The 25,406-nt window shown below is 40.8% G+C and overlaps 1 protein-coding gene across 2 annotated transcripts in view; it reads right to left on the bottom strand.

The window, feature by feature from the left end:
- Positions 1-15,164: 15,164 nt before the first annotated feature.
- MEMO1 (mediator of cell motility 1) overlaps positions 15,165-25,406 on the bottom strand; it is a 28,288-nt gene continuing 18,046 nt past the window's right edge. The window contains exons 5-9 of one of the 2 annotated variants that reach the window (XM_075496056.1): positions 24,959-25,070; positions 23,853-23,995; positions 22,603-22,679; positions 16,872-16,976; positions 15,165-15,536 (exon numbers count right to left, since the gene is read on the bottom strand). In XM_075496056.1, the coding sequence (XP_075352171.1) occupies positions 15,405-15,536; positions 16,872-16,976; positions 22,603-22,679; positions 23,853-23,995; positions 24,959-25,070 (569 nt within the window). In that variant the 3' untranslated portion in view covers positions 15,165-15,404. The remainder of the gene's footprint in view (positions 15,537-16,871; positions 16,977-22,602; positions 22,680-23,852; positions 23,996-24,958; positions 25,071-25,406) is intronic. The other variant, XM_075496057.1, reaches the window with a different exon arrangement.

Raw genomic sequence — 25,406 nt, forward strand, 5'->3', positions numbered from 1 at the left:
GGGGGAGAGACATCTTTGATCGTTTCTTGCTCAGGCAAACTCCTCAGTAACAGTTTCTAGGTTAATTAAATGTTACTTTGTACTGACAACAGCTAGGCTTGTGTTCAAGCCTCAGAATTTGTTTCTGTGGCTGAAAGCTTGCACTCCCTCATAGTCACAGTATAAGACACAAACCTTCCAGTTAAGTAACACACAAACCAGCAAACAGCAAGGTATGAGACCTGCCTTCCTGGCTTAAGTATTAGTAATGGGGGAACGAGCTTCCCATGTGAGAGAATTGCTTATTTTCTCAAATTTAGAATCATGAATGCATAACTCTCAAAATCCATTTATTTTCTTCAAGGGAAAGAAGCATGCATTCAGTTTTTATGAACTTTCCACTTTTTCAACTGGTCCATGGTCAGACTGGCTCAGTCTACTCACTTTCTCTACACAAAGCAAGAAATAGAGACGGAAGAGAAAACAAATCTTGCCTGCGCCTTTTATGATTAGGAGTAAGAGGAACGAGTGGATTATGCATGGAGGGCTTTGGTGGTTCTATTACTTTCCTGTTGCTTTCCCATGTCTTTATGTCAAGCCTTGCAAAGCTTAATGATAGTACAAAAATCCTGCTGTCATGGGAAAACCATTATTTCTATTAAGTGCTACTTATAGTCTATCTGAAATAGTTCCTGTCATAAGGGAATACTTAAGACAGAAGGTCAGCTGTTACTTGGGCAGCCTCTCCTTTACCTGTGCTTTGTTCTGGGCAGTTGTTCCAAAGATTTCAAAAGGCTTCAACTACAGGAATCAACCGAGCTTAAAAATACTCAGTGGTGCTATGAATGTCAAGCCCTTATATTGCCAAGCCTGACTGTGATTGCTACTCCTGCAAAAGTGTTTCTTTCTATAGCTAGAGGTACCACAGGTAGCATCAGATCCTGCAATGCAAATACTATCTAATGCCCGGCAGTGTCTCCAGAACAATGCAGCCAGATCTGGGGAGGTTTAACTGACAAATGGACATCAGGGTCCTAATTTCTAAAATGTGCATATGGTGAAGCACACACTAACTGAGCTAGCATATGCAAGGTAGTCCTATTCACAGAATTGCCAACTACACATGTCCAAATATCACAAATCAGGCTCTTCCTTTATATAAAGGGGCTAGTTTTAAAATAAAGACATTAAAAAAGAAAATACCCATGACCTTTTGCTTGTTTGAACCCTTTAATCAAAACCAAGTAAAAATTTCCAGCTTCTCTCTAGCTCATGACAGCTAGAAACTGAATTATTACTTTTAATCAGTTTGGGGATTGTCCTGTGTTCCCTGGAATGTGGGAGTCAGGGCTCTGAGAGGCCCTCTGGTAGCATGATAATTGCAATAAAACGCCTCAGTTCCACAGAGCACACCCTTGGCAGTGGAAGGGCAGATCAGCTTATGAATTTCATTCTAAGTAGCTGTTGGATTAAATTCTCTGCTCCTTCAATTATTTAAGTTTAGGAAACTGTGTGCCTCTCCAGGGATGGGCTCAGGCCTCTCAGACCAGCAAAGAGAGTCCCGCTTTCGGCCTGACCAGCGAGGGTCATGGAAAACCATTACTGGGGTTTGTCCCCACTACAACACAAGATTTCTGCTGTCTTTGCGCTTGGAAAGGCGCAAACAGCTGACAGCGCAGCTTTCACACAGGACCTTTTCCAATGGGGCCACTCTCTTTTAAAGTATCTGAGTGCTTTGCAACCCTTTTGAGCTGGTATTTCCAGAGAGAAGAACTGCAAGTCAGCTTTTAAATCAGTATGTGTGGAATGAAAGCCTGCCAATGTTGTGGCCACCACTTGTGTGTTTACATAGAGACACTGAGCTGAGGACATGTATTTCAGTGGAGGTGAAGTGTCGGTAGTTTTTACCATAAAGGTGATTGATGAAGGTAAAATGAAGGCTGTGAGCACATGGCTAACCTCAATAACTCATATTCAGTTACAAAGCACCTGTGCCTTGTCTCTGTGAGGTTTCTATCAGGGCAGTTTTATTCCAAGGTAATCACTTTAAGTATCTGTCACAGGGTCAGAAGCCACCTCCCTTGGGCAGAGGCAGTACAAATGCAGCTCTTCAAAGCACAGAAGAAGAGACCAGGCAGGAGGAAGTATGACTCAGAAGGCCAGTGAGGCTCCAATCTGTGTTCCCAAAATTATTTTCAATTTTCATCCAAAGACTAGAGTGCAATTTGTAAGCAGACCTGCCCTCTCTGCCCTGAGTGTACTTTCTCATCCCTTGGCTACAGGCTCTTCCTTGCTGATTCTCTCTGATGTAGGTTTGAACATCCTCCAGCTGAGAAAGGCTTAAAACGCATGTCTCTCATTTCCTGAGCACATGTTAAAACCACTAATGTAAAATTTAGGCATTACCACCAATGTCTTTTTTTTTTGCTTTTAAAGGATGCAATGAGCCCTGCTTGGTTCTGAAAAGGCAAGATGTTACCACCAGCCCTCAAGATAGGAGCCAGGTTTGGGTGCCCAAGGTCTGGAGAAGGGCACCAGCTCTGGACCTTTCCCAATACGTCTCCTGGTGGCAAACTGTAGAGGCTTCCTGACCCACAGTATGCCTGGTTTCCAGTCCTCTTTAAAGGGTGCCAAACTTCCCCTGTCTCCTGTATCAAAAGTATGAGCTTCAGGTTCTGGCTTTCATGTCGGTAGCCCTGACTGACTGCTACAGCCTCGCGGTCCCATAACGCACTCGGGAGTTTAGAGACAGTTGTGCAGGCAGCGTATGAGGGACCACGGATCCACTTTCAGCTCCTCTGATTCACAGGCCAGCACCCTGACAGCTTTCCCTCAACAGCCACCACACAGCGAGGTGTGGCTTGGAACAGGGCAGCCTGGAGCTATTACCTCTCACTGCTGGGGAATAATCATAGAGCATTTAAAAGGAAATAAAGTGTGTTCTAGAGCCTTTAAAATCATCCCATTGAACTTTAATAGAAGCAATGCTTCTGCTGTCAGATACTCTATGATTAAAATACCACCAGAAAATACATTTAGTGAAATTATACATTTTAATACATTGCTATCGCATAGCAAGAGCCTGATTAGTTTCCTTTTTAATAAATCATCTAAGACTTTTCCATACAGATTTAAGAGGCTAACCTGACTTGGAAGTCTCAAAAGAGAAAGCACTTTTTTAATGCAAAGCAGTCTTGTCTAAGGATTTAATTTTAGGCCACAGTTTTTGTAGAAAAAAAATTTACCATTGCTAAGAAAACCTTGTATATTGTCACTCTAAATATAGATCCACTTGTTGGAGGAATACTGAATACTCTGTTCCGATCTTCAGGACAAAATAATATTTTTACTTCAGCATGAAACAATACTCAAACATCAACCCCTTCATGGTTCAAGGTAAAACAATAATCTTGCCTGTTGCAGACAGAAAGAACTTTTTCTGAACTGACATAGAATAATGTTTTCTTATTCCAGGACAAATATAAAAATGGTATTCCTTCTCAGGTTGAGTATGAATACCATTGATGATTCTAAAAGAAGAAAAAATAACAGATAAATGTTTATTTTGTCATAGATAAAGTGTTGCTTTATTCTCTGAGCACAACATCACATCTAAATAACATTTCAGATTCCCAGAGCAACATAACAACCCAGTCAAGTTCCCCAAAAATCCATGGGGATTCACCACGCAGGCCACCATGGGAGTGGGATCCTGCTCTGAAGATGGCAAATTCTGTGTTTTATTAAAAACTCCTGTGCAACTGTTTGTTGCAGGGCCTCTCCTGCCTTTTTAACTTTTCTGAAGCTGATGTCTGCACGAGTAACCTGTCTCCATGAGCAGCAGGACTGATAAAGCCTGGTTTCATGTGGATTCACCTCCCTGCTTGAGCCATTCTGCAAACTTTCTAGAGGGTCCCCATCTCCTCCTCCTCCTTCTCCCTCTTCTCCCGTAGTGCAGGCGCGCAGCCCTGCTTTCCCCTGCTGGGGCTGTGCTTGTCTTCACCCCGCTGCCTTCTCCAAGTGATGCCCTCAGCACCCAAAGCCGCTGGGGCAGCCAGCAAGAGCTTCAGCCCTTTGCAGCAGGCTGGATGAGTATAAAGTTGCAAGTCTGGTGGGAGAAGCAGTGATAGTGGTCCATCATCATCCCTTCAGGTGTTGTGCTGAGCCGGGCACGCTGGGAGCCAGAATCTCCAATTCTCCTTTTCCATCAGGAATGCCCTCCCTCATACCAGAGACCAAGGCAGATGCTTATATGGTACCTTCCTTCAGCATGAGCCAGAGCCTGTGCAAATCTGTCTGTGAGGGATATTGCGCTTTGTTCACAGGATTTTTTTCCTTAGAAATATTTCACAACTATGAAAGGAGAAAAATTGCTCATGCCATCAGTTCTGTCTGCAAACTCTCTCCCACTTCTTGGCAGTGGAATTTATTAGTGGTGCTTTGGCACCATCATGCACTCCCAGGATGAAAAGATCAGTTGTTTTAGTTGTTTCTAATGAATATACAATTTTAAATAAGTTTTCCACATAAATTAGACTTCTATGCTCTTCAGTAGTGCCAGATGGACAGAGCCATCTGTCAGAGATTAACACTCATTAAAGGACCACTTAGTATTTAAAAAAATAACAATAATGTAGCATTCCAAGAAAATTTTTGCTTTGTACATTGGTTGAACTAAACAATTGCATGTGAAGCTGCTCTTGTTTTCAAAGATCAGCATTTATGACTGCTTGTATTATACTTTACTGAATTGCAAACGAGATCATTGGATGATTAACCCATTTTTGCAGCTTGGGGACATTTCTGAGGGTGTCTGATCTGGGATGATGCTGCAAAAAAAATTGGAGAGCAAGAGACAGCACAGCCATCCTACAGCCATGGGCGAGTCACAAGCAAATCGGGGATTGCTGCAGGAAAGGGTGAAGCCCTGAATAAAGTGTCTTTCCCTTTGAATTGAGAACAAGAACCTGTATATAAAAGTTAGCGATAACATTGTTTAGCTGATGAGCATTGCCATTATCCTGCAGGCTCCCTCCTGGAGATCTCGTTTGTATTTTCCCTCCTCACTGTCCCACCACCAGCCCGGAGCCTTGCACGAAGGGATCCCAAGCCCAAGCCTTGCACCTCTCCCCCTTTGCACCAAGGGCTGAGGGAGAGGCCCTTTGGCCATGACAGCCCACACTGGGGCCGCAGTCTTCAGGCCACCACAGCCACCTGCTGCCTTGGGGTCTGTTCCCCCTGGCCTCCCTTTCCAGCCACCCAGACAGTGGTGCCTGGAGGCTGGCAGAGGCTGCCCACCTGGCAGGGCAGCAGCCGAGAGCGTGTTGGTGCTGCAGCGATGAGTAGGAGCATAATCCTCAGTAATAAGGAAAGGCAAAAGGTAAACCCCCAGGTCTCCCAAAGCTCAGCCTGCCTTTTCAGTGTTAGCAGTGCATAGATAGCTTCCTGGCAGGAACTCATTAAAGGGGGTTTGGCTTGTTAGGTGCAGGGATTTTTATAGTCTCTGCATTGTGTTACACTTTATGGCCACCGGAGATGGGACTTACTGAACCAGGTAGTCCTTTCCCTTCCCATGTTTCTATTACTTAAATCTATCAATGCCAATAATGATAGCATTTAGTGTATTTTTTTCTGTTTCCACTGAAAAGGTCAAGTGTGATCAGACAGCTGACAGAACTGCCATCAAAAGACTGAGATTTCAGGGTACTAAAAAAGAGAAAGCTATCTAAATCTATCTAAAAAGACCATTTAGATAAATTAAATGTTTTCGAACTGGTTGTGCCTAATGAAATTCCCCATAGGTATTTCCACCACTGGCAGAAGCTATCTCAGAGCTGGCTGAGGTTACCTGAGAATTTGGGGAGGGTGACCAAGGTCACGCAAGACTAACCAAGGGCAAACGGAGTGCCTAGCTTTATAAAGGGGGGACAGATGTGCTTTGACTACAGTAAAGCTTTGGCATTTTCTCACATCGCGTGCTTATACGGGGAGGTGACTTGAGTCAACGTGACACTGTCGTAAGGGAAGTTCAGAATTGGTTAGAAAACTTGTTTCAAAGAGTCCTTGTCAGTAAATCCCTGGTCAAACTGGAAGGGTGCATCAAGCATGGATTTCACTGAAGCCAGTCTATGGTACTATACTGTATCTTCATTAATGTTTTGGATATTGACAGCCTGGAATACGATTATAAAATTTGCAGATGACGGCTAGGGTGGATGGCTAGGGACACAGGAGGCAGCCTAGGAACTCAAAATTATCTAGCCAAACTGGAGAAACTATCTAAAAACAGAAGGCAGTTTGATAAGAACAAGAGAAAGTGCAAACCTGGCATGGGTTTCTAGATGAGCAGACATTTGACAAGGCAACACCTGGCTACACAGCTGTTCTGCTGAATTTAGGTGTTAGCATGTGTCACAGCGCCTTGCTGCTGCAGGGAAGGGTGAGCATCATACTGGGTCACACCATGCAGTGATTACATGTGTGAAAACATGAAGTGATATTCCTCATTTGGCACCAGTCTGGCCTCAGCAGAAATGAGTCACTTGGGATGCTACAGTTTGAGGAAGCGCTGACCAGCAGCCTGGAGGAAAGCAGCGAGAGCAACTAGTCCTGGTGTAGGAAAGGCTGGAGAGAATTAGGGCTGTTCCTGCTAGGGAAGAGAAAACTGAGAAGGGATGCAATAAGGTTTTCACAATCAAAAACAGTAGCTGCAAAGGAGATGGGAGAGTTTCCCTAGATGGAAATACGCAGGACTTGGCTTGGCAATGCCCTAGATGACCTAACCTAAGGCCCTGCTTCCAACACGCGTTGGTCCAGCTGCTCTCTCTGGCCCTGGCCAGGCTGGGCTTTCCCCTGGTTTTTGTTTCTCTCAGTGCAGCGAGTTGCTGGAGAGTCAGACAGCATCTTAACAAGACTGTCTCTTACCTCTGCTTTATCTTTCCTTCTATGGAGATACAGCTCCGCAGAGGCAACAGGCGGCAGCAAAAGGGCATCTTTAGCATCCCATCAGCTACGCCCATGCAAAGCAGCTGTATACAACACAGACACAGTAGCTACACCGCCCATCTTAGCATACATCTCCCTGCTACCAGAGGTAGAGCTACACCAGTGCTAGGTCTGCAGTGGCATGTCCCCAGAAAGCACTAGTGATGGCACGCTCCAGCTGCATGAGGTGCCAGGGCCCGGATGCTTGCCAGTGGCAAAAGCAACTCAGCAATGGAAAGTAAAGAATATGAATTTCAAAATGTCTTCACTGGCCCAACTCTGTTCCAGTCGGAGTCAGTTGGAAAAAAGTGGACATTGTCTTTTTTTTCTTTTTTTTTGTCTTTTTCAGCCCAACTTTTTAGTCCCTCACCTTCTGACTCCATTTTGGAACGCTGCTTAGTTATAAAATAAGCTGGATCCAGCCTGAGATTTCTCTCTCAGATAAAATTTCGGCTAAAAGAAACTCTAGTTATGGAAAAGCTCATATGTCAAGAAAATGGAACCTAGCAGTATTTAAAAGAAAAAACAAACAAACAAAAGCAGCAGCTTGGCTCCTATTCCTTTTTTAATGAACAAAATAATCTTGTAAAGTCAACTGGCAGATCAGATAAATGAAACTTCTGCTTAGGGTTGGAAAGCATGGACATTTGCCTCCAGATACAATTTGAGTGCATCTTCTTCATCTCTGGTTTTGTTCCACTGCACGAGCTGCCAGCAGCGTCCTTCCACAGCCTCTCCCCAGGTTACAACGGCTGAGATCTGGCTCCCTTGCTGCCTTCTTGAGCGGCTCCATAGCTCCTTAAGAATGTGAAGTTTGATCTGTCTCCTATTGACTTCGGTGGCAGCTTGGTCAGACACAGAAGTGTTTTTTCAAGCTCTGTGAAAATAAGTATCTGTGCAGAGGTAGGATGCCACATATGTGGCCCAGTGGGTGCCCCCCTGGGTGGCCACCCCTCCGCGTGCCAGGCAAAACCAAATCACATGGACCAAAGTCTGGGGGCTGTCCTGCCCCTGGGCGTGAGGGTGGGAGATGCCATGGAGGATGCTCACATCCGTCCTGCTGCCCGCAGCTCGGGTAGGGCGACAGCTCCAGCTGCTGCCTCAGGCCCACTCTGCTGAAACCCATTAGACCTTTGCCACCACCTTTTACAGGAACAGGATTGCATCCTTAACAATCTACCTGCAATGCCACTTGCCGTGGACCTTGGGGGAAACCTTTCCCCTTTCCTCATGCAACTCGTAGGGTGAGAGTCGGTTCAGCTTTTAGTCCAAGCTCCCACCTCGCCCCTAACTGAACAACAGCCTTCTTGAAATACCAACCAAACCAAGTGATGTAATTTTTGCACAACTTGCAAAACACCGAGAGGTTACAAGAGAGCAAGAGGGTCCATGTCCAGAGACACAGCTGGAGGTGCACCATCACTTTACTTTGACTGTTTGCTTATGAGCTTTCTCAACAAAAATATTTGTGTATGTAATAGATGCTGTTGCCATTTTTTACTGTAGTTTGTGACAGAGATAACTCAGTAGGTGATGATCTCCAATGTAATTTTTTTTTTTAAGGATTTTTTTTTTTTTTAAACACAGTATTGTAAAGGGACTGTTGGAAAAAGGGCTTTCGGATATGGCCACAAAGTTCAGGACAAACTGGAAAACGAAAGGCTCCAAGGGATATTTTAGAAATAACAGCAACTACTGGTGACTATGTGGGGCTAGAAGTGCTGCCGCGTCCCGCCGGGGCACAGGGGTTTCTCCCGCGGGGCTGCGGGGCTCTGCGGGCCAGGCAGGAGCGGCGGGAAGCGCGACACTGACACCTAGCGTCAGCCAGCCCTCCCCCGCCCCAAAACAACTCCCAGTTAGACACGAACGAAAATCACTGGGGGAAAAACCCCTTCTTTCCAGGGTCCTTCGCAGTAAGCATTGCTGAAGAGGGGCGGCTGGAGGCCGCCGAGTGAGGGCAGGGCCGCCCCGCGCTCGCAAGCTCCAAGCCGGTTGCTGCTGACGGGCTGCGGCCGCAGCTGGCCGACGGTAGCAGCGATTGCGGAGGTACCTGGCCTACATTTGAGAGGGGCTGTGACAGCTGGAAAGCATGTAGTCAGGAGAGCGAGAAGACCTAACGGCAGCAGGAAACTCCCGTTTTCCAGTCACCGACGGTGCAATGATGGGAACACATCCCCGACCCCCAGCGCTTTCACTCAATGTTGTGCCAAACTCCGCTTGCAGGAAAGCAGGCTCTTTGAGAGAGTCTTGCTAAAGTTCATTCTCTAGTACGACCAAAGGCAGTTTTTCAAAAGACTTGCTGAGCAGAAGAGAATTCCCTTGCACTTTAGCGGAAAAGGCCCTTTCCTCTGGACCAGGAGGCCTGAGCCCACCCCCAAGACCACCCGCTCCAGCGAGCCCCACTAAGGGCACCGGCCTCGCCGAGGGCTCCTGCTGCAGGTACAGAAGAGGAAGCCTCCAAACCCAGGTCTGTCCCAGCCTTCCTGAGAAGGTTAACCTTCTGGTTAAAGTTTTCCCTACTCTTTGTAGAAATATGCTTATGCATTTTTTGAGTTTTGGGGGGTTGTTTGGTTTTTTGGGGGGTTGGTTTTTTTAAGTGAACGTGAGAATACTCTTGTAGTTTCTATAAAGTACAGGTTTACACCTGCCACAACATATCTGTTATCCACTTTACCGGAATTATTTTCCCACACAACCGCAGTGCTTTGAAGTTGGCTTTGAAATACATGGGGCACATGCCAGTAATGCGCCCCATTGCCCTGCCGCCCAGGCAACTTCTCTGATGGATGAAAAGCTGAGCGCGTACCAGAGCAAAGTGCTTATATACAATAACCAAATCAGTTTATTTCAGAATGGCTTGAAAGCAGCATTTGGTTACATCTCAGCCTTGCAAACAGAAAACCATTTCTTACAATGCAGAAACTGTGATTTCTCCCTGAAAGTAGTTGTGACACCAGTCAGCATTTCCAGACCAGCCATTTATTGCAGACATCTTACTGACAGGTTATTTGTAACACTGGCTCTTTGGACTGTGATCATAAAGGAAAAAAAAAGATTTTTATCATAAAAACATGCACGAGCTCAGCACTGATTCATCACAGCTGAGCTTAAAGGCTCACTCTTCAAGTCTTTATAACAATTCCTGGAGACAAATGGAAAGTCATTTAAGTATCAGCCGACACATCCCAGGGGACACCCTTCCCTGCCTGCCCGCACAGCACAGCAGCTCAGTCAAGCCTCTGCGGCCCAGGTACTAAGATGCTAATACTCCACTTTGTGCTGCAAGAGTTCAACAGAAAAATGTAATAAACACCTTTTACCTAAGAAGGGACTTCACCCAAGAGCACGGCTGTTTTCAGTCTTGTGAAGCTGCAGTCACAGGCTCAGGAAAGTAATTCTCACTGTTTTAGAATTCACTAGAGAAAAAAAGAAATCTGAGAAGTTTAGGTTTGGAGGCTTCCTAGTTTAATGCTTAACACAATGTTTTATTCCTCTTGTCATTTAGGTCTTTGTCATATGCAGAGCAGATACTGTATCACTGAAGTCTAAAGTTTCATTACCAGCTTCACTCACAGTGGATTTGAGGCCTTGGATTATTCTTTAATGGGATTTAAATACAACTACTTGAATTAGGATATATTTTTGTCTGAAAACAGGAATTAAATAACTTTGGTTTCACAAGCTTTGAAAAAGGTATATAGAACTGTTTGTGGGGAATACATATTTACATTAATGTCAATGGAGATCACACGGCTGAGATAATTATTTACTTCTCTTAAATCCACAGAGAACCAAAACACATCGACTTAGAAACCTGGGGGCTGAGGGGGTCTGTCACCTTTGCATAAAGGCCAAGACACCTTTATTTACCTGTAACTTAAAGATATCAGCACAGGATTCTCACCCTTGAACTTCAACAAATTGAGCTAGCCTTGACAAAATTCCGCCAACATTTCTTCTCTTTGAAGCAGCAGCAACAGGCTGCCCACCACTGCATGCAGCCCACAGCTGCACTGGGCAATATTTTACAGCATGTCAGCTCCCAAACAGGATAGCAGAACAGTTGCTAACATTAAATTGGAAAAGCAACCATTTTCTTCCCTGTCTATGCCCATTCTCCTCATCTCTCTGCCCTTTCCAAAAAGATCCCAGCCTCTACCAAAGCCCTCCGACCCCTCCAACCAACCAAAACCAAAAAACACAAGGAAACAAACAAACAGACATAATCTCTTTCTTAATTTAGAGATATCACTAGCATGGCATTTTCATTCCTGGCATATAAGCAATGGGAGAGATGTCTCAGACCCTGGCCTTAGGGAATGCACATACTAAATAGGTACCAGACAAGACAGGAAGAAGCCAATGCCGAGTTTTCAGCTAATGCTGGAATAAGATAACCCCCAAATGACACCAGGCATCTGGAAGTTGTCTGCAGTATGCATGGACAAATTGTTTTCAGAATTAGACAAAGATCAAATAAGAAAAAAAAAATGAAATTAAAAAAAGCTCTAGAGACAATTAGAATAGAGGCAATAGATTTTGCATTACTGAAATAATAAAGTCAGTTAATCCTTACAGACCAATTCCAAATCACGTTTTGCAACCATCTATTGAAAAGGCTATGTGGCTGCACTGTGGGCCCCAAACCAAAACATCTCACATCTTTAGGGTGCACTAAACTGGATCCTGAAATTCAGTTTTTCTTCACACTGAAGATCTTTTCATAGGCTAGCTTGAAGGCTTAATTTCAGAAAGTTTCTCACAGAAATAGGAAGGCAAAAGGTCACCTAAACATTTCTCCATGAACATAATAGTTTGGGCAATTTTTGAGAGCGGATCAGATGCTAGTTAAGACACCAAATTCAGCCCAAGGAAATAACAACTGCAAATCATGGTGACTGATGTCATTTGAAAGCAAAGCTTCCTTTGATGCAGAGGAGAGCAATTTTCCTGAGGGAATAAGGGGAAAAGGACAAACTTGAAATGGAAAAACCCTACACCAACCACTGAAACGACACGCCAAGGTAACGGGAGACTCCATGTGCAGACATCAAATGGAAACCCCCCATTTCAGTGCTCGACATATCAATTCCAAATTCCTGAGTAAAGCCTGCAGCAACATTCAGAACCCCCGAGACACAGCAATGAGCCCCTGACTGGGAAACAGCAAGAGCAAGAGCTGGGTCTAAAAATGCCTGGGCAAACTCGGCATTTCTGAAGGCTCCAAGAAAGGAGACTACACTGGAACAAGAGTTCAAGTGATAACATTGGATCAAAGCCACTCAAGTTGTGATTTTTAAAATAAATAAAAGCCAAACAGGCCTTATGAACAGACGAAGGCTGAGAGTTGAAGTAGCTCCATCTAACTCGCACCATGCCAAGAGTGCCCAGGTGCCGCGAGGGGCACGCGTTCTCAGACTCAGTTAGAAGTGGGAGGTGGCTCCTGGCGCCCACGGAGGCATTCACCGCCCAGCAGCGGGACGCTGATTATGCCTGCGCTTCCTCCTGCTTCTGCTGATCTAAACCCAAAGCAGTGGAAGACTTACTGCTGCATTTCAACATCAAAAACATTAAGCGGATGAACTAAGAATTCGGTAGACAGTACTTTAAAAGCACTTTTTAAAGACAGTTTTTAAAAAAATAAAATCCATGAAGCTCTTTTGTGAACAACATGAGAACAGAAAAACAAAGGAGTATTTTAATTAACATTTTCACACATAGAACATTTCTCTAAAATGCCAAAATTTTGAAATGAGAATCACGTCCCTCGCTGGATTTATTGCACCAGAAGAGTGGTCAAAGCTCAGTCACCCTACACATAGCAGAAGCCTCCACAAAAGTGAGCAGAACTGTGAATATTCAATATTATCTAAACCAGACACTTTTTGTTCCCAAATGCTATATTTAAAGGCATATTTGAGTGAGAATAAAATGTGTGGTAAAGCTAAAATAATGAAACTATAGTCTTAAGTGAAGATCTTTTCAGGAGTTTGTTATTCTCCTCATTTGCTTTTCCTTCTGACACGTTTTAAACTGACTCACCAGGGAACTGAGCACTGAAGTCAACTCCCTCCAACCCCACCAAAAGTCAAGACCAAAAAAATTAAGTTCTTTGAAATCAGGTATTTTCTGCTCTCAAACAAACAGGGTTTTTACCACAAATCCTTCTGAAGTTAGAGCAGATTTCACAAAGCTTTAAATTTCTCTCTGAGTGGGCTACTGAACTGTCATTGCTGGTTATTATTAGTAGGCACAGAAATTCCCATTTTAATTAGAAACTTTATTTTGAAATACATTACACACAGTTTACATGTGAAGTGCTTTCACTGTAAGATATTTCATAACATTGTGCTGAGCAAAATGGCTGACCAATTTCCTTGAAGCTCTTCCAGTTATGCTTTGTTTTTATTAAAACTATCTTACAGAACTAAGATGCAACTTAGGCATTTGTATTCAGAAGCTAATTACTGTGTTTACCTTAGGGAGAAAGTATATACTTAACTGTTCCAATTAACTATGTGTTTCAATAATGACGTTAAGCATTTGGCATAAGACTGAAAGAAACCTGAGTCCTAATTAAACTTGCATTCACCAAAGATTAAAAAAAAAAAAAAAATTAACCTTCATGATCAAACTACTTTTTTAATAAGGCACAGTCAGACAAGTATTTATAAAGACTGGCTACCAGTTCCATTTTACCTGCACAGCCTTCCTGCTGGTCTGTCAAAAGTAATCTGAAAGCTGTTTTCCCTGTCTGCTGCTGAGGCTTTTCAAGAACAACGCAGAGCAATAAGGCAACTAAAAGAACGGACATGCAAAAGGAGTTTGGCATTTGGGATGGATTCTGAACATCTGCAAAGTAGTTCATTTTGTAAATGGAGCATTCACCTGTTGTTATTACAATGATGGCCAACTGTGGTAAGGAAAATAGAAGTGGTGCAAGCAGTGCCTGTTTGCAAAAGGGTACTTTAATAGAAAAAAACAAGATGTCTGGTACGCTTTCAGGTAACGACTTTGTATGCAGTAATTCCCACAACTTTCAAAGATAATCTAAATTGAATTCTGAAATTCCCCTCTGCCACCCAGAAAAGGTGAACGTACCAGGAGGTTGCTTGACAGTAGGTGAAATATCAGGGAATGAAATCTCCATTTAGATAATGAGCCAGTACTGCCATCCTACTTTGCATTTCTTATTAGAACAAAAGGAAGTCTTCAGGAATGATAACAACTCAAATAATTACATCATTATTTTGGCTGGAAGAAAGTTCAAGAACTCCTAAGATGTGATGATGTTTAAAGAACATGAAATAATTCTACCCAGAGTCAAAGAATAAAAAATTAAAAAATTTAAAAAAAGAAAAATAGAGAGAAGCTTTACCTTCCCCTCCCAATTAAATCTTTGAGGAATAATTGCTTGAGCTTAGCACTGTATGGCTTCTGTGGCCTATGAATACTTGATAGATACTCTAAGAATTATCATTTTCAAGCTGCTGTTTGTTTTCAATTTTAAGTCATTTCAAATAAAAATACTGCATCCATTTCATCTTAATAATCAAACTGAGCATAAAAATCATTAAAAGTGTATTTCTGATACAAATTTGTATCAATACTAAAAGATACTATTTTATAGATAATTGTAAAACAAAAAGAATAAGAATATACAAAAGGTTTTTAAAATTCTTTTGCACAGCTGAACTCATAGTGCAGGTTTAAGATTAAAAAAATCTGTAAATGAAGTAGTCATAACAAATGTTGAATATAAAATACATTCTAAAGTATTTTACAGAATGGCTGAATTATCAAGCATAAGAACTGAGGATAAAGGATGTTAATGACAAGCAGCCACATACAGAACACAAAGCAATAAGTTTAAATCAGACTATTTTGGTTTGTGTAGCCCTTTATTAGCAACTAAAATAGAAGATATCTGTCGTACATCACGGGTAGTAACTGACTATACTGGAGTTTTATTATATTCTAATACAGGATCATTTATAAATGCGCTGTTTTCCTTTTTTTTTTCTTTTATTAAAAAGCTTCCACCCCTTTTTCCGTTTACAACTTGCAAAACTATTCTGAAAGCAGAGTACATGTGCACAGGTCTGCAAAGAGTGCAAATTTAGGATATGGTAAATGCTTTACATGTTGTATTCGTAAGGACTGTCTGCCATCATGCCTTCATAGCCATTATCTTTTAAAAAAAAAAAAAAAAAAAAATCACAACATGTTTCGATACCAGCCTTCCTTCCATTGTCCTAAACAAGAAAGCATTTTTAAATGAGTTGAAACTAAGGAAGGACTACACCTACTAGAAAAGAAGAAAGTTCTATTAGTTTGAGGTTTCAGTATACCCAAAGACCAGGGACTGTATCTTTGTAAGGGCTAGGCTGGGACCCCGTATACAGAGTGTGTGCAGGTGCCATCCCTGAGCATTCAGCGGTTCAGTGGACCATAAGTGCTCCAGCTGCATAACTCACTGAGCTGTCTTGCCAGTTTCGACACTGGCTTGACTGAGCATAATTCAAAAATGAAAAGCTCATATTCATTCCATTCTTCTGGAGCTCGTTGATAGCCTGAAGAGAGAAAAAAAGCTGTTTAAAAAAAAAGGCATCGGTGAAATTATGACATTTGCTAGATCTCAGTCCTCTCCTCTCACCCGGGGGTCATTGCACCATCTCTCATAATAATATAAGCACCTCCAAGTAATTGGTGGACCTAACCCATTTCCGTGCCATTTCATTCACTGACACTCCCCCCCACTGCACTATGTACATCCATGCAGTTCTATAAAGCAGTACTAAACAACCTTTCAAAATAGATCCTTTAGAAACAATGCTTTCAGTTCCATAGGGAATTTATACAGAAACACAGATGTAACAGAAAAAACCCCCAATACTATTAACACTTTTTAGATCATATTTCTTCCATTAAGGAAAAAGAATGTACCAAGATAATTTATTAAAGTGTGACAATTGGCAAAAGTGCATGGACAGAATTTAGCTCAGATTCACTGCAAAACTAATCATTACCTGAGGTTAAGAGTTGGATATTTTTGCAGACGTGTCATAGTACTGACTTTTGCTACATGTATCCCCAGTATTGATATTGCTCAGACTTTTACAGACTCTAGTTTAAAAGGTTCCTCTATATGTTCTCCATATAGACTATATTTCCAGTGAATTTTTTTGCCTTTTAAAAAGGTTAACATGCTTCCTGTTTCAGATTTGAATTACAGTAAAATACAGTGAGATTCACTCAAGCAATAGGACAAACCTGCAGCACTCCAGCAGTGCTGTAAAGCAGCTGTGACCCAATTTAGACAACTAAATTAAGCCAGGTTTATGCTTGCACTGCATCACCAAAGCAGAATATGGTAACTAGAAAGTACCAGTTAATCTGAATTCTAATTGCCATTAATTTACGAGTTAACAGTGCACTGCACTAATAGTTACAGAGGCAATCTCTCATCGTATTTGCAAAACTCGAAAACGCTGCCAGACATTACAAGGCACTCACAATAGCTAGCTAATAGCAATACAGAAAAAATACATACATGTTTGCAAGTACTGATTCAAACGAGTAAGTATGTACTTCCTCAGGGAGATGGATTTATTTGTTTGTTTATTTAGGGCCAAGAGAAAGTGAATTATTGTATTTCATTGAAGTTTAAAAGGAACCAGTACCTCATCTCCCTTAGGGAACTGAAAACCCTCACCCCTTGTAAGAGCTTACATTTGCCTATACGCAAGACATGGAAATTGTAAACCAAGTTGAGAATACTTGGAAAAATAAATTAATTCAAGACTTGCCACTTTAGAACTAAGGAATACTCCAGCAATATTGTATTTAAAACAAATGTAAGCATTTTGCTAAAAGTTACATTTTTCAACAAATCAAGAGTTACTTACGTTTAATAATACGCCAATAGGATGTCTTCCACATATTGTATTATGGTATTTCTTCAAGTAATTGCTAAAAGATACAGGATCTAGCTGCTCTATAATGCTCATACCCTGAAAAAGAATCGATAGCAATGATTACTTCACACATTCATAAGCAGGTGTTTCACCTATTTATGACAACACAGAATACTTCAGGAGGAAAAAACATCTACTTTGTATCAAGGGTATCAAGGGAACCTCAGCGTGTGAGCTCTAGCTTGTAGTCATCTTGTTGCCATCCCTTGCCAAACTAAAAGCGCAGGAGCTCTTCCAAAGCTGTCAGTGATCCACAGATCTGTGAAGCTATCTTTGCAGATACCAGGGAAGCTCATGTTAAAAAAGCTCCTCCCGCAGACTAGCTGATCCTCACCTCCAAGGGTGCCCTACTTCCATAGGATTTTGTACAGCAATCACCAGACCAGTTTACTAAAAGGGGCAAAGCAGGAAGAAGTTTTGCCTCCATCTCTTCTCCCCGGTAACAGAGCTCAGGGCTGAGCACTTGTCTGGGACTTCTGGATGTCCAAACACCCTAGATAAATCACCAATATACACACATGCAATTCAAGCATGTAGCAAGTGTAATGTATCCTAGACACATCAGGCACGCAAGGCAGCTGATCTGGGCATAGGCTGACCATCTGCTCAGAGCATAAAGCAGCAGATCCAGAACATCTCTAAAGCACTAGAAAGTTGGTGCACGACAGAAACATAAGAGCCAGAAGATGATGCTTCCACTTTACATGAGGCAGTCACATATATACATCCTTTTCTCCATCTACGGTGAGACCCATGATCCCATGGAGTCATACTATGAAAACCAGAACACGTATGGAAAACAAAACCTTCCACATATACAAACATTTGCATTCTTAAAAGCAAAAAGAATCCTGTAACTCCAGATACAGCCTACTTTTACCCCATCCCACAGAGCAGATCAACTACAATGAAAGTAGTTTAAAGCAAGTCTAAATCAATTATTGTCTGGGTTTTATCAGGGTTTTGCTATTTTGCCTGTATCAGACTCCATCCTCTTGTGGTTTTCCTTCCTCTGAAAATGATTAGTTCCTTTCATCGGGTAATGAGCTCCAGACACTCACTAATTCAGTAAGACATATAGCTGTGCTTCTTACATGTAGCTGATGAAACAGGAAGGTTTTCCTTAGAGACTGGAAAAAAACATACACTTTGCGTGGGAACAATGGGAGGTTGATATCAGAAAGGAGAAGAATTTCTCCTAAGGTTTCTGCGATTGTTCCAACCCCTTCCCCTGCTTTTGGGAAAGTGTGGGTGATAAAAGGAGAAATCACAATGCAGGAAGCAGTCAGTCTGTCTGAAGTCTCCACCTCAAGAGTGAAACTTCTTCAATACTCTGCAAGGGCGTTGGGTGATCTGGCAGATATGCTAATTATTCAGACTGGATCACAGCTTACAGTGGAGGAGCTGGAGGTTCCCAAGGGAGTCAGGGAGGATTAGAAAACAGCAACCATAACCACCACCTTTGTGTACTTTTAAATAAAAACAGACATAACATGATTTCATAAAGAGATAAATTTTATGGAAAAATAAAACCAAACTATGCTGACCAATTGCTGGCAAGAGCTCAGTTCTTCCAGGGTCATGGAGAGGGTGTTTGGACCCCTGGCCGGTAATTACAGCTGTTACTCACTCCAGATCTACAGAACCTAAACGAGTGCCAAAAAAATAAAGGTAGCTGTTCTCTAACTAGCAGTGATTACATAGATATCATTGCATTTCTACAGTTTAAGCAGCACATCTTTGAACCATCCATTTACTTGTAAATTGTACATGTCAATACACAGCTAAAGAAACCAAACTTAACTATATACTCAAGTGAAACTAAACATGCATAAAGCTCTTATTCAGATACTGAACAGCTCATAAGAATATATTTTATCCATTCATAAACCCTTTCATGACTTTTTAAAAAATGAAAATGGCTGCTCAGTTGAGAGACTCATTTTATAGCTGTAAGTCACTGGAACATACTGGGCAGAGGCATTTCAGCATTTGTCTCAAATGAATGGACATGGATTTATCAGAATGCCTAGTAAGCTTATTTCAATGCACAGTTCAGCACTGTAAAATATTTAGAGCTATGCAGTTCATCCCAGCAAATGCTAACAGAGCTCCATATGTCACAGACTGGAGAAAATCCATAGGAAAATGGTTATTAACACATACCCTATAAGCATTCAACTGTACTGAACTTTTCAATCTCTTGGATTTAAAAATCGTTGTGGCAGAGGAGCAAAGACTACCAAGCTTGGTTCTCACTCTAAAATGGTGTTGAGGAACAAAGGAAACATTTTTGTCTGATTGTGTTTTATTTTTCTAAAAAGCAGAAGTATTTCTGTAATATATAATAATTTTCAGTACTCAAAATAACTCAGCTGGGCATGGTTTAGAACAGAGTTAAAATACACAAAAAAACCCACATGATAAAAATGCAAACCATCACACAGTTTTGCAGTTTATCACATGGTTATTATGGCACCACATAGAAATTACGTATCTCAGTTAACCAGACACTGTAAATGGCATCTACAACACCCTAGCACAGTGCACTTAATATGATTAAAAGCAGTTACATTCTTAAATATCACCCCTTATAGGGCCAAGTATCTACATGCTTACCAAAAAAAAAAAAAAAAAACCCACAAAAAAAACCAAAACCCACAACCCACAGGCTTATTTTATACTATACTCCAATAATCCTTTGGCTAGTCAAGTTTAAGTTTGCAATCAGTTACTTCAGCTGCTTCTTCACACGTAAAAAAAATATACACTAGTAGCACACTTATGGAAGTAGAAACAAACTTTGTCTTAGCACTAGCCAGTCCAGCCACCTTTGCATGCGAGAGTCACTCAGACTAGAAGATAAACAACCAACAGGAAAATTACTGGCTGGGCACATCAGAGAGAGCAGGGAGCTGGGCACCCAGGCAGAGAGTCATGGTCTTGCATTATGCCCAAGCTAAGCAGCCTTCCCAGGCTGGAGCACCATGGAAGGTGCTGGCACACCACGGAAGGTGCTGGCACACCACAGCAGCACCACAGAAGCCACCAGAATTTAGAGCTCATTAGAGTAGTTCATTAGAGCCACCTGAGAAGCCACCAGTGCTGTGCACGGCTCCTGCACAACAACTGCTGGCTGTTCCTGCACAGCTCTCCTCAGCACCTGCATTATCCTCCCCCTTCAGCATTCAGGGTAACAGAATCCTCCTATTGACTCAAGTGAGGCATAAGGTTTCACAAATAGATATAAAATGAGCAATCTGGCAGTGAAGACTGAAGCGAGCAGTCTGCATTTTCTGGCTAGCCATAATCAAAAAATAATTACTCTTCAACAATGTCTTACAGAATACTCCCCCACTTTTATTTAAAAAGACGGTAGGTATCAGGTTATGATATACAAACAAATTATTGCACATCAGCTGCTCAATTATAACTCTTCATTTGAGGATTCTTCCCTAAGGTACCCCTGTTAACCATGGGGCTGTTTACTCCTTTCACCGATGCTTCACAAGGTGCACTGTGGTACCCCCCCGGTAACAGAGCGGTCACATTAAGAGTTACCATGGAGAAAGCGATGTCTGCCCAGCAGTATTTACTACTCTGTATTTTTTTATGCCAAAGTCTAAGGGCTCTAACTTAAAATCACAGCAAATAAAATTTCTCACAGCGGTTACCAGTTTATCTAGTAAATCTTCAATGTCCAAAGCGTTTGGCGTTGTTTATGCACTAGCCATGAAAATCATCATGCATCTGCACTTAAGGTCCGGTCTAAATAAGGAAGAGACCATTGTCTTCCCACAAGGGCATTTCTAAGGAAAAGTAATTTTATCTTAACGTAGAATGTCTTCCCGCTTACAAAGCGCTCAGCTGACTACTTTGCTAGTTAGGTCCAATAAAATTATTGGGCCAGTAATAGCAGAGGTTAAAGCCTCTGATGGTTTTAGTACAGTTTTGTCTCTATCTTAATGCTATTTTCTCTGTGGAGAGGCCTAGTGGTTACAACAATACAAGTTTCTTTAGCATGCCAAATGACATTAAAAAATTCAATACTTATCTAAGGAAACAAGAAGTAGCTGAGTGGGGCATACAAAATTGAATTCACTCCTTCCAAAAGCTGCACAAACATGACAGGGAGATCTTTGTGACACTGTGGATAGCATCCCAAGTGTACTAAAAAGAAATTTCTGAAATTCACCAAAAGCAAAACCTACTCTGAACAGGGTTTGAATACAGTCATGTGTTCACATATGGCATGATATAAACAGGCAAAAAATAACCACAGTATACTGCGACGCAGTATGTTTAGTTTTCCAGTTAAACTTAAGATTGAAAAAATATTTTCATAGTTATTAAACAGTAGACATCATTTCCAATGTTACAAAAAATGTCGTTTCCTTTTGGCTGAATAACTACCAAAAGAAAGAGTTGGTGCAGCAATGCATTCACCAGAAGTCATTAAATGCCAAAGTCCAGTCCTTCTACAAGCTTTCACCACAGAAATTAACACGGGGAAACTAATGTTTGCTAATGCACCTTAATCTGCTCTCCTGCAAAAACACTCAGAGCTGCAAATTCTGGGACTCCGTAGAAAAACACTTGCCTCTATAGAGAAAGCTCTCAACTGACAACAAGAATTATTAAAAATGGGATAAATAGAATGAAGACAAATTATTTACTGTTTCCATTCCGGTGATGAATAGTGGAAAAACAGAGAGGTTAATATGGATACACAAAGCAAAACACTCCAGAGATCTCCCCAGCAGATAGGATTTATTCCTTCAAGACAAGGAAAAAAATTAACATGCCCTGAATAACAACAGTTCTCTCTTCTAACAGATTTTACAGAAGTTACATAAATTATCCAAACAGTTTTAAAACAAATTTTAAGGTTACGTATTTCCAGAAGAATTACTTCTATTCTGTGCCTTAAGTATAGTCTTGAACATTAACACAATTTTTTCATTTAAAAAGAAATCCTTGGCTCCTGTGACTGCAAACAAAGTGCAACGTAATTGGCATCATGATCTTTATGTATTTAGCATTCCTTTCAGCCATTTGCCAAACCCAGAATGAAGTATGGTCTACTGCTTTTCCCCACCACCTACTACAGAGTAAGGGGCAGGGGGAAGACTACTCCCAAGGAAACGGTGACTTTTGTTTTCCTGACCAGCACAATCCCTTTCTTGAGCCTTTCAAGCACAATCCTTTTCTTGAGCCTTTGAGGAGCCTTTCCTCCTCAAAATGGATGTTGCTGAAACCATTAGCATAATCACATGCTGTTTCGATATGCAGGTATCATAGCTATCAAGCCTGAACTACCACAATACTCGTTTCATAATTCTTATTGCTTCTCAAAAACGTAAGAGGGTATATGGACAGGAATTACATTACACTAGGGCATTTTAAGTAGGCGAACATGCAGTTATTCTCATAAATTATGCTTACTAGATTATACCCGCAATATAACGTGCGCAGTCAGTAAAATGGAGGATACTAGCTAAAAACAACAGCTAAATTCTTATTGTGGTAAACAAAGGAAAAGTATACATTCAATAAAATAGCTAATCTCTAATATTTTGTTAGAGAAATTTCTAGAGTGTTCAAAGAAATGTAATGTACAGGAGAAATTTGTTAGTTAGTTCCACCAAATCTGAAAACTTACCATTTTATCTAGGTGCTCAATGGATCTATAAATTTCTCCTTGGGATTCATCATAGTAACTGTAACGGAACCTCTGACCTTGAAACAAAAATCATGTATAAAATAAAAAAGGGAAAAATCGTAGCTAAAACACTCCCTAGTACTTACTAAATAATTGAAATTATAATATTTATAAAGTAGTAATCTTCATTTATTTTATACTTTTTAGCTCCACTGAGGAAATTCTAGGGCAATCATCAAAGTAACAGCCCAGAAGCGAAGTAAAAAAATACACGACTGACAGCTATATTCCTAAAGAAAAACCTACTATGTAGAACTGACACTCCATTATCACTTATTAATTGCCTATGATTGCCTTGGAATCCAATTCTATAAATTAAAAAGTAAAGCAACATTTCATTTCGCTATCCCTCTTGACAAAGTCAACCCTGGAGTCAGGCTACTTCTGCTTGCACAACAATACCCACAGTAAATGAAGGTTAAAAGAAAAAGTTCATGATCATTCAATGAACAGTTCTAGATGGTTCATTAGCCACAACAGAACCCACGTCATCCTTATATACCTCCACCTATTCCACAATTCAAAGATGAGTAAAATATGCACTTAATTACATAAGTTGACCAAAGATGACAATGAAAAAAGGGAAGAAGGTCTGTTGTGTAAGATAAAACATATCTTTCTGAAGCAGTCCCTTTTCCAGCTATTGTCACACTTAAAAGAAAAATGAAGTGTTAAAGCAGGACAGAAGTCAAGGCTTCTGGAGTCTTTATAGCTCTGCCACCAAGATGAACTGGGATAGCTCTGGTGAACTGGCATAAATACTCCATCCGCTATCTTACCCAACAGTAAAATGTACAAAACTTATTTCTGTCAGAGGGATGTTGCCATGTCCAGTGAATTTTTAGCTAATTAGTTTTGCAAGTTGCTTTGAGGTGCTTAAAAGAAGAGTAAAAAGAGCAAGAAATATCAGACAGTTATTTTATTGCAACAGTAAAGAGATGCATATAAACCCATACACCTTCACCATTTATTTCCTCCACTACACTGAAAACACATTACCACATTAATATTTTTCATCTATTGTTCCAGATTAAAAAAAGAAAAATCCTTTTTTAGCTTTACAAAGGCATTTACATTTCAAAGATACATTTACCAGAAGTTAAAACATTCAACATTTATTAAAACACATTATTTGAAAATCACTACAAAATATTCATCATACTGTTATAATGAAGAGCTGTGAAACTTACCCCAATGGCAAAAGTCAGAAGAAACCACAAAGAGGTTACTAGGATCAGCTAGGTATTTACTGAAGAGTTTTCCAAATTCCTGCTCTTTTGACTCACTCAGTGCTCCGACCAACACAGGAATAATAGTAAACTCATCCTTATGGCTTATAAGCAAAAGAAAAGATGTTGTAATTCAAGTAACGTCTGAAGCTTTTTCAGGGCTTGCTAACTGAAATTGCAGAATGTTTTAAAAGGGCACCACTGAATTGAAGATACAGTTAATTTGGTAAGGTCGTACTAGGAAGTTGTTTTAGAACCTGAAACTACTTCAATTTCAGAAAACAAATCCCCCCCCAAAACAGTATTTATCTTTGCTGCAAAGTGAAAACACCAGGGAAACAAAAAGAAAAGACACAATGAAACCAGCAATAAAGTAAGAATGAAATTCTCCCTGGATAGATACTGCACAAATGTTGGGTAATTTTCCAACGTATATGAAAATGCTCAAGATAGCACCCAGATGTATACTGATACTCCAGGGAAAATTACAAATACTATGGAAGAAAAGTTAAAAAAGGACAGGGGAAAAAAAGAAACCACCACAAATTGACAAAAATTATCACCTTTAAAGAAAAATTATTCAAAGTACTCATCTGAAATAGCAGGTGTAAACAGAACCCTTATTTCAAAATTAGTATGAAGGCTCCAAACAAACTTAAAATCCCACAGAAAACACCTATTAGTATTTGAACTTCTTTCAGAGATGCCTTGCAAAAATGGAAACAAACAACAAAAAGTTCAGCTACTGAGAGATTCATGAAAGCATGTCTAATATTAACTCAATGATTAAGTCAATATGAACATATAAACTTGTTTATAAGGGGTGTTCCAATTTCATCATTCAGGTGCTTGCTCCACTTACAGTTTCTATTACAGCAACTAATCCTAGTCTCTGACCCTCTCCTCCCCCAAATTTTTACTGGGGGGTGGGACAGTGTGGGTATTATACACCATATAGGGTATTATACACCATAAAGGGTATTATTACTTCCTACCGCACTTCACATGTAGTTCAAACATTTAATGCACATAATGCTCATTGTTGTAGAATTAATTAGCCCTAGTACCTTTCCATGGCTTTAGCAGTATAAGGCAAATGCATTTCAATACTGTGTTCATCTTCATCTGTCTGTAGGGACATACGCTCAAACATCCCAGTCTTCCACAATTCTCCATAAACTGAAATGAATTAAAGATTCATTTTTACTATTTTTTTAAAAAACCACTGTAAAGCAAGCTACGGTGCATCTGTATCAGAACAAGCCCACTAAAACAAATTACTTGCCTCCAAGGGTTGTCATCTTAAACCACTTGTTTTTTAAATAAATTCAGGATTAAAATTATGGTCAAGTCATTAAGATACAAACATAATTTATTCAGTTTACAAAATAAGTGTGTTAAATCAGTGACCTTGTTAGTATATTGAGAAACATTTTCAGTTATGATACAAAATTTAAGTAACACAAATAAAACACATTTGAAAATATGCATGCATTTGCCCAGTCACTGAATTCT

The sequence above is a fragment of the Mycteria americana genome, chromosome 3, assembly GCF_035582795.1.
Source record: "Mycteria americana isolate JAX WOST 10 ecotype Jacksonville Zoo and Gardens chromosome 3, USCA_MyAme_1.0, whole genome shotgun sequence".
Taxonomy (NCBI): Eukaryota; Metazoa; Chordata; class Aves; order Ciconiiformes; family Ciconiidae; genus Mycteria; species Mycteria americana.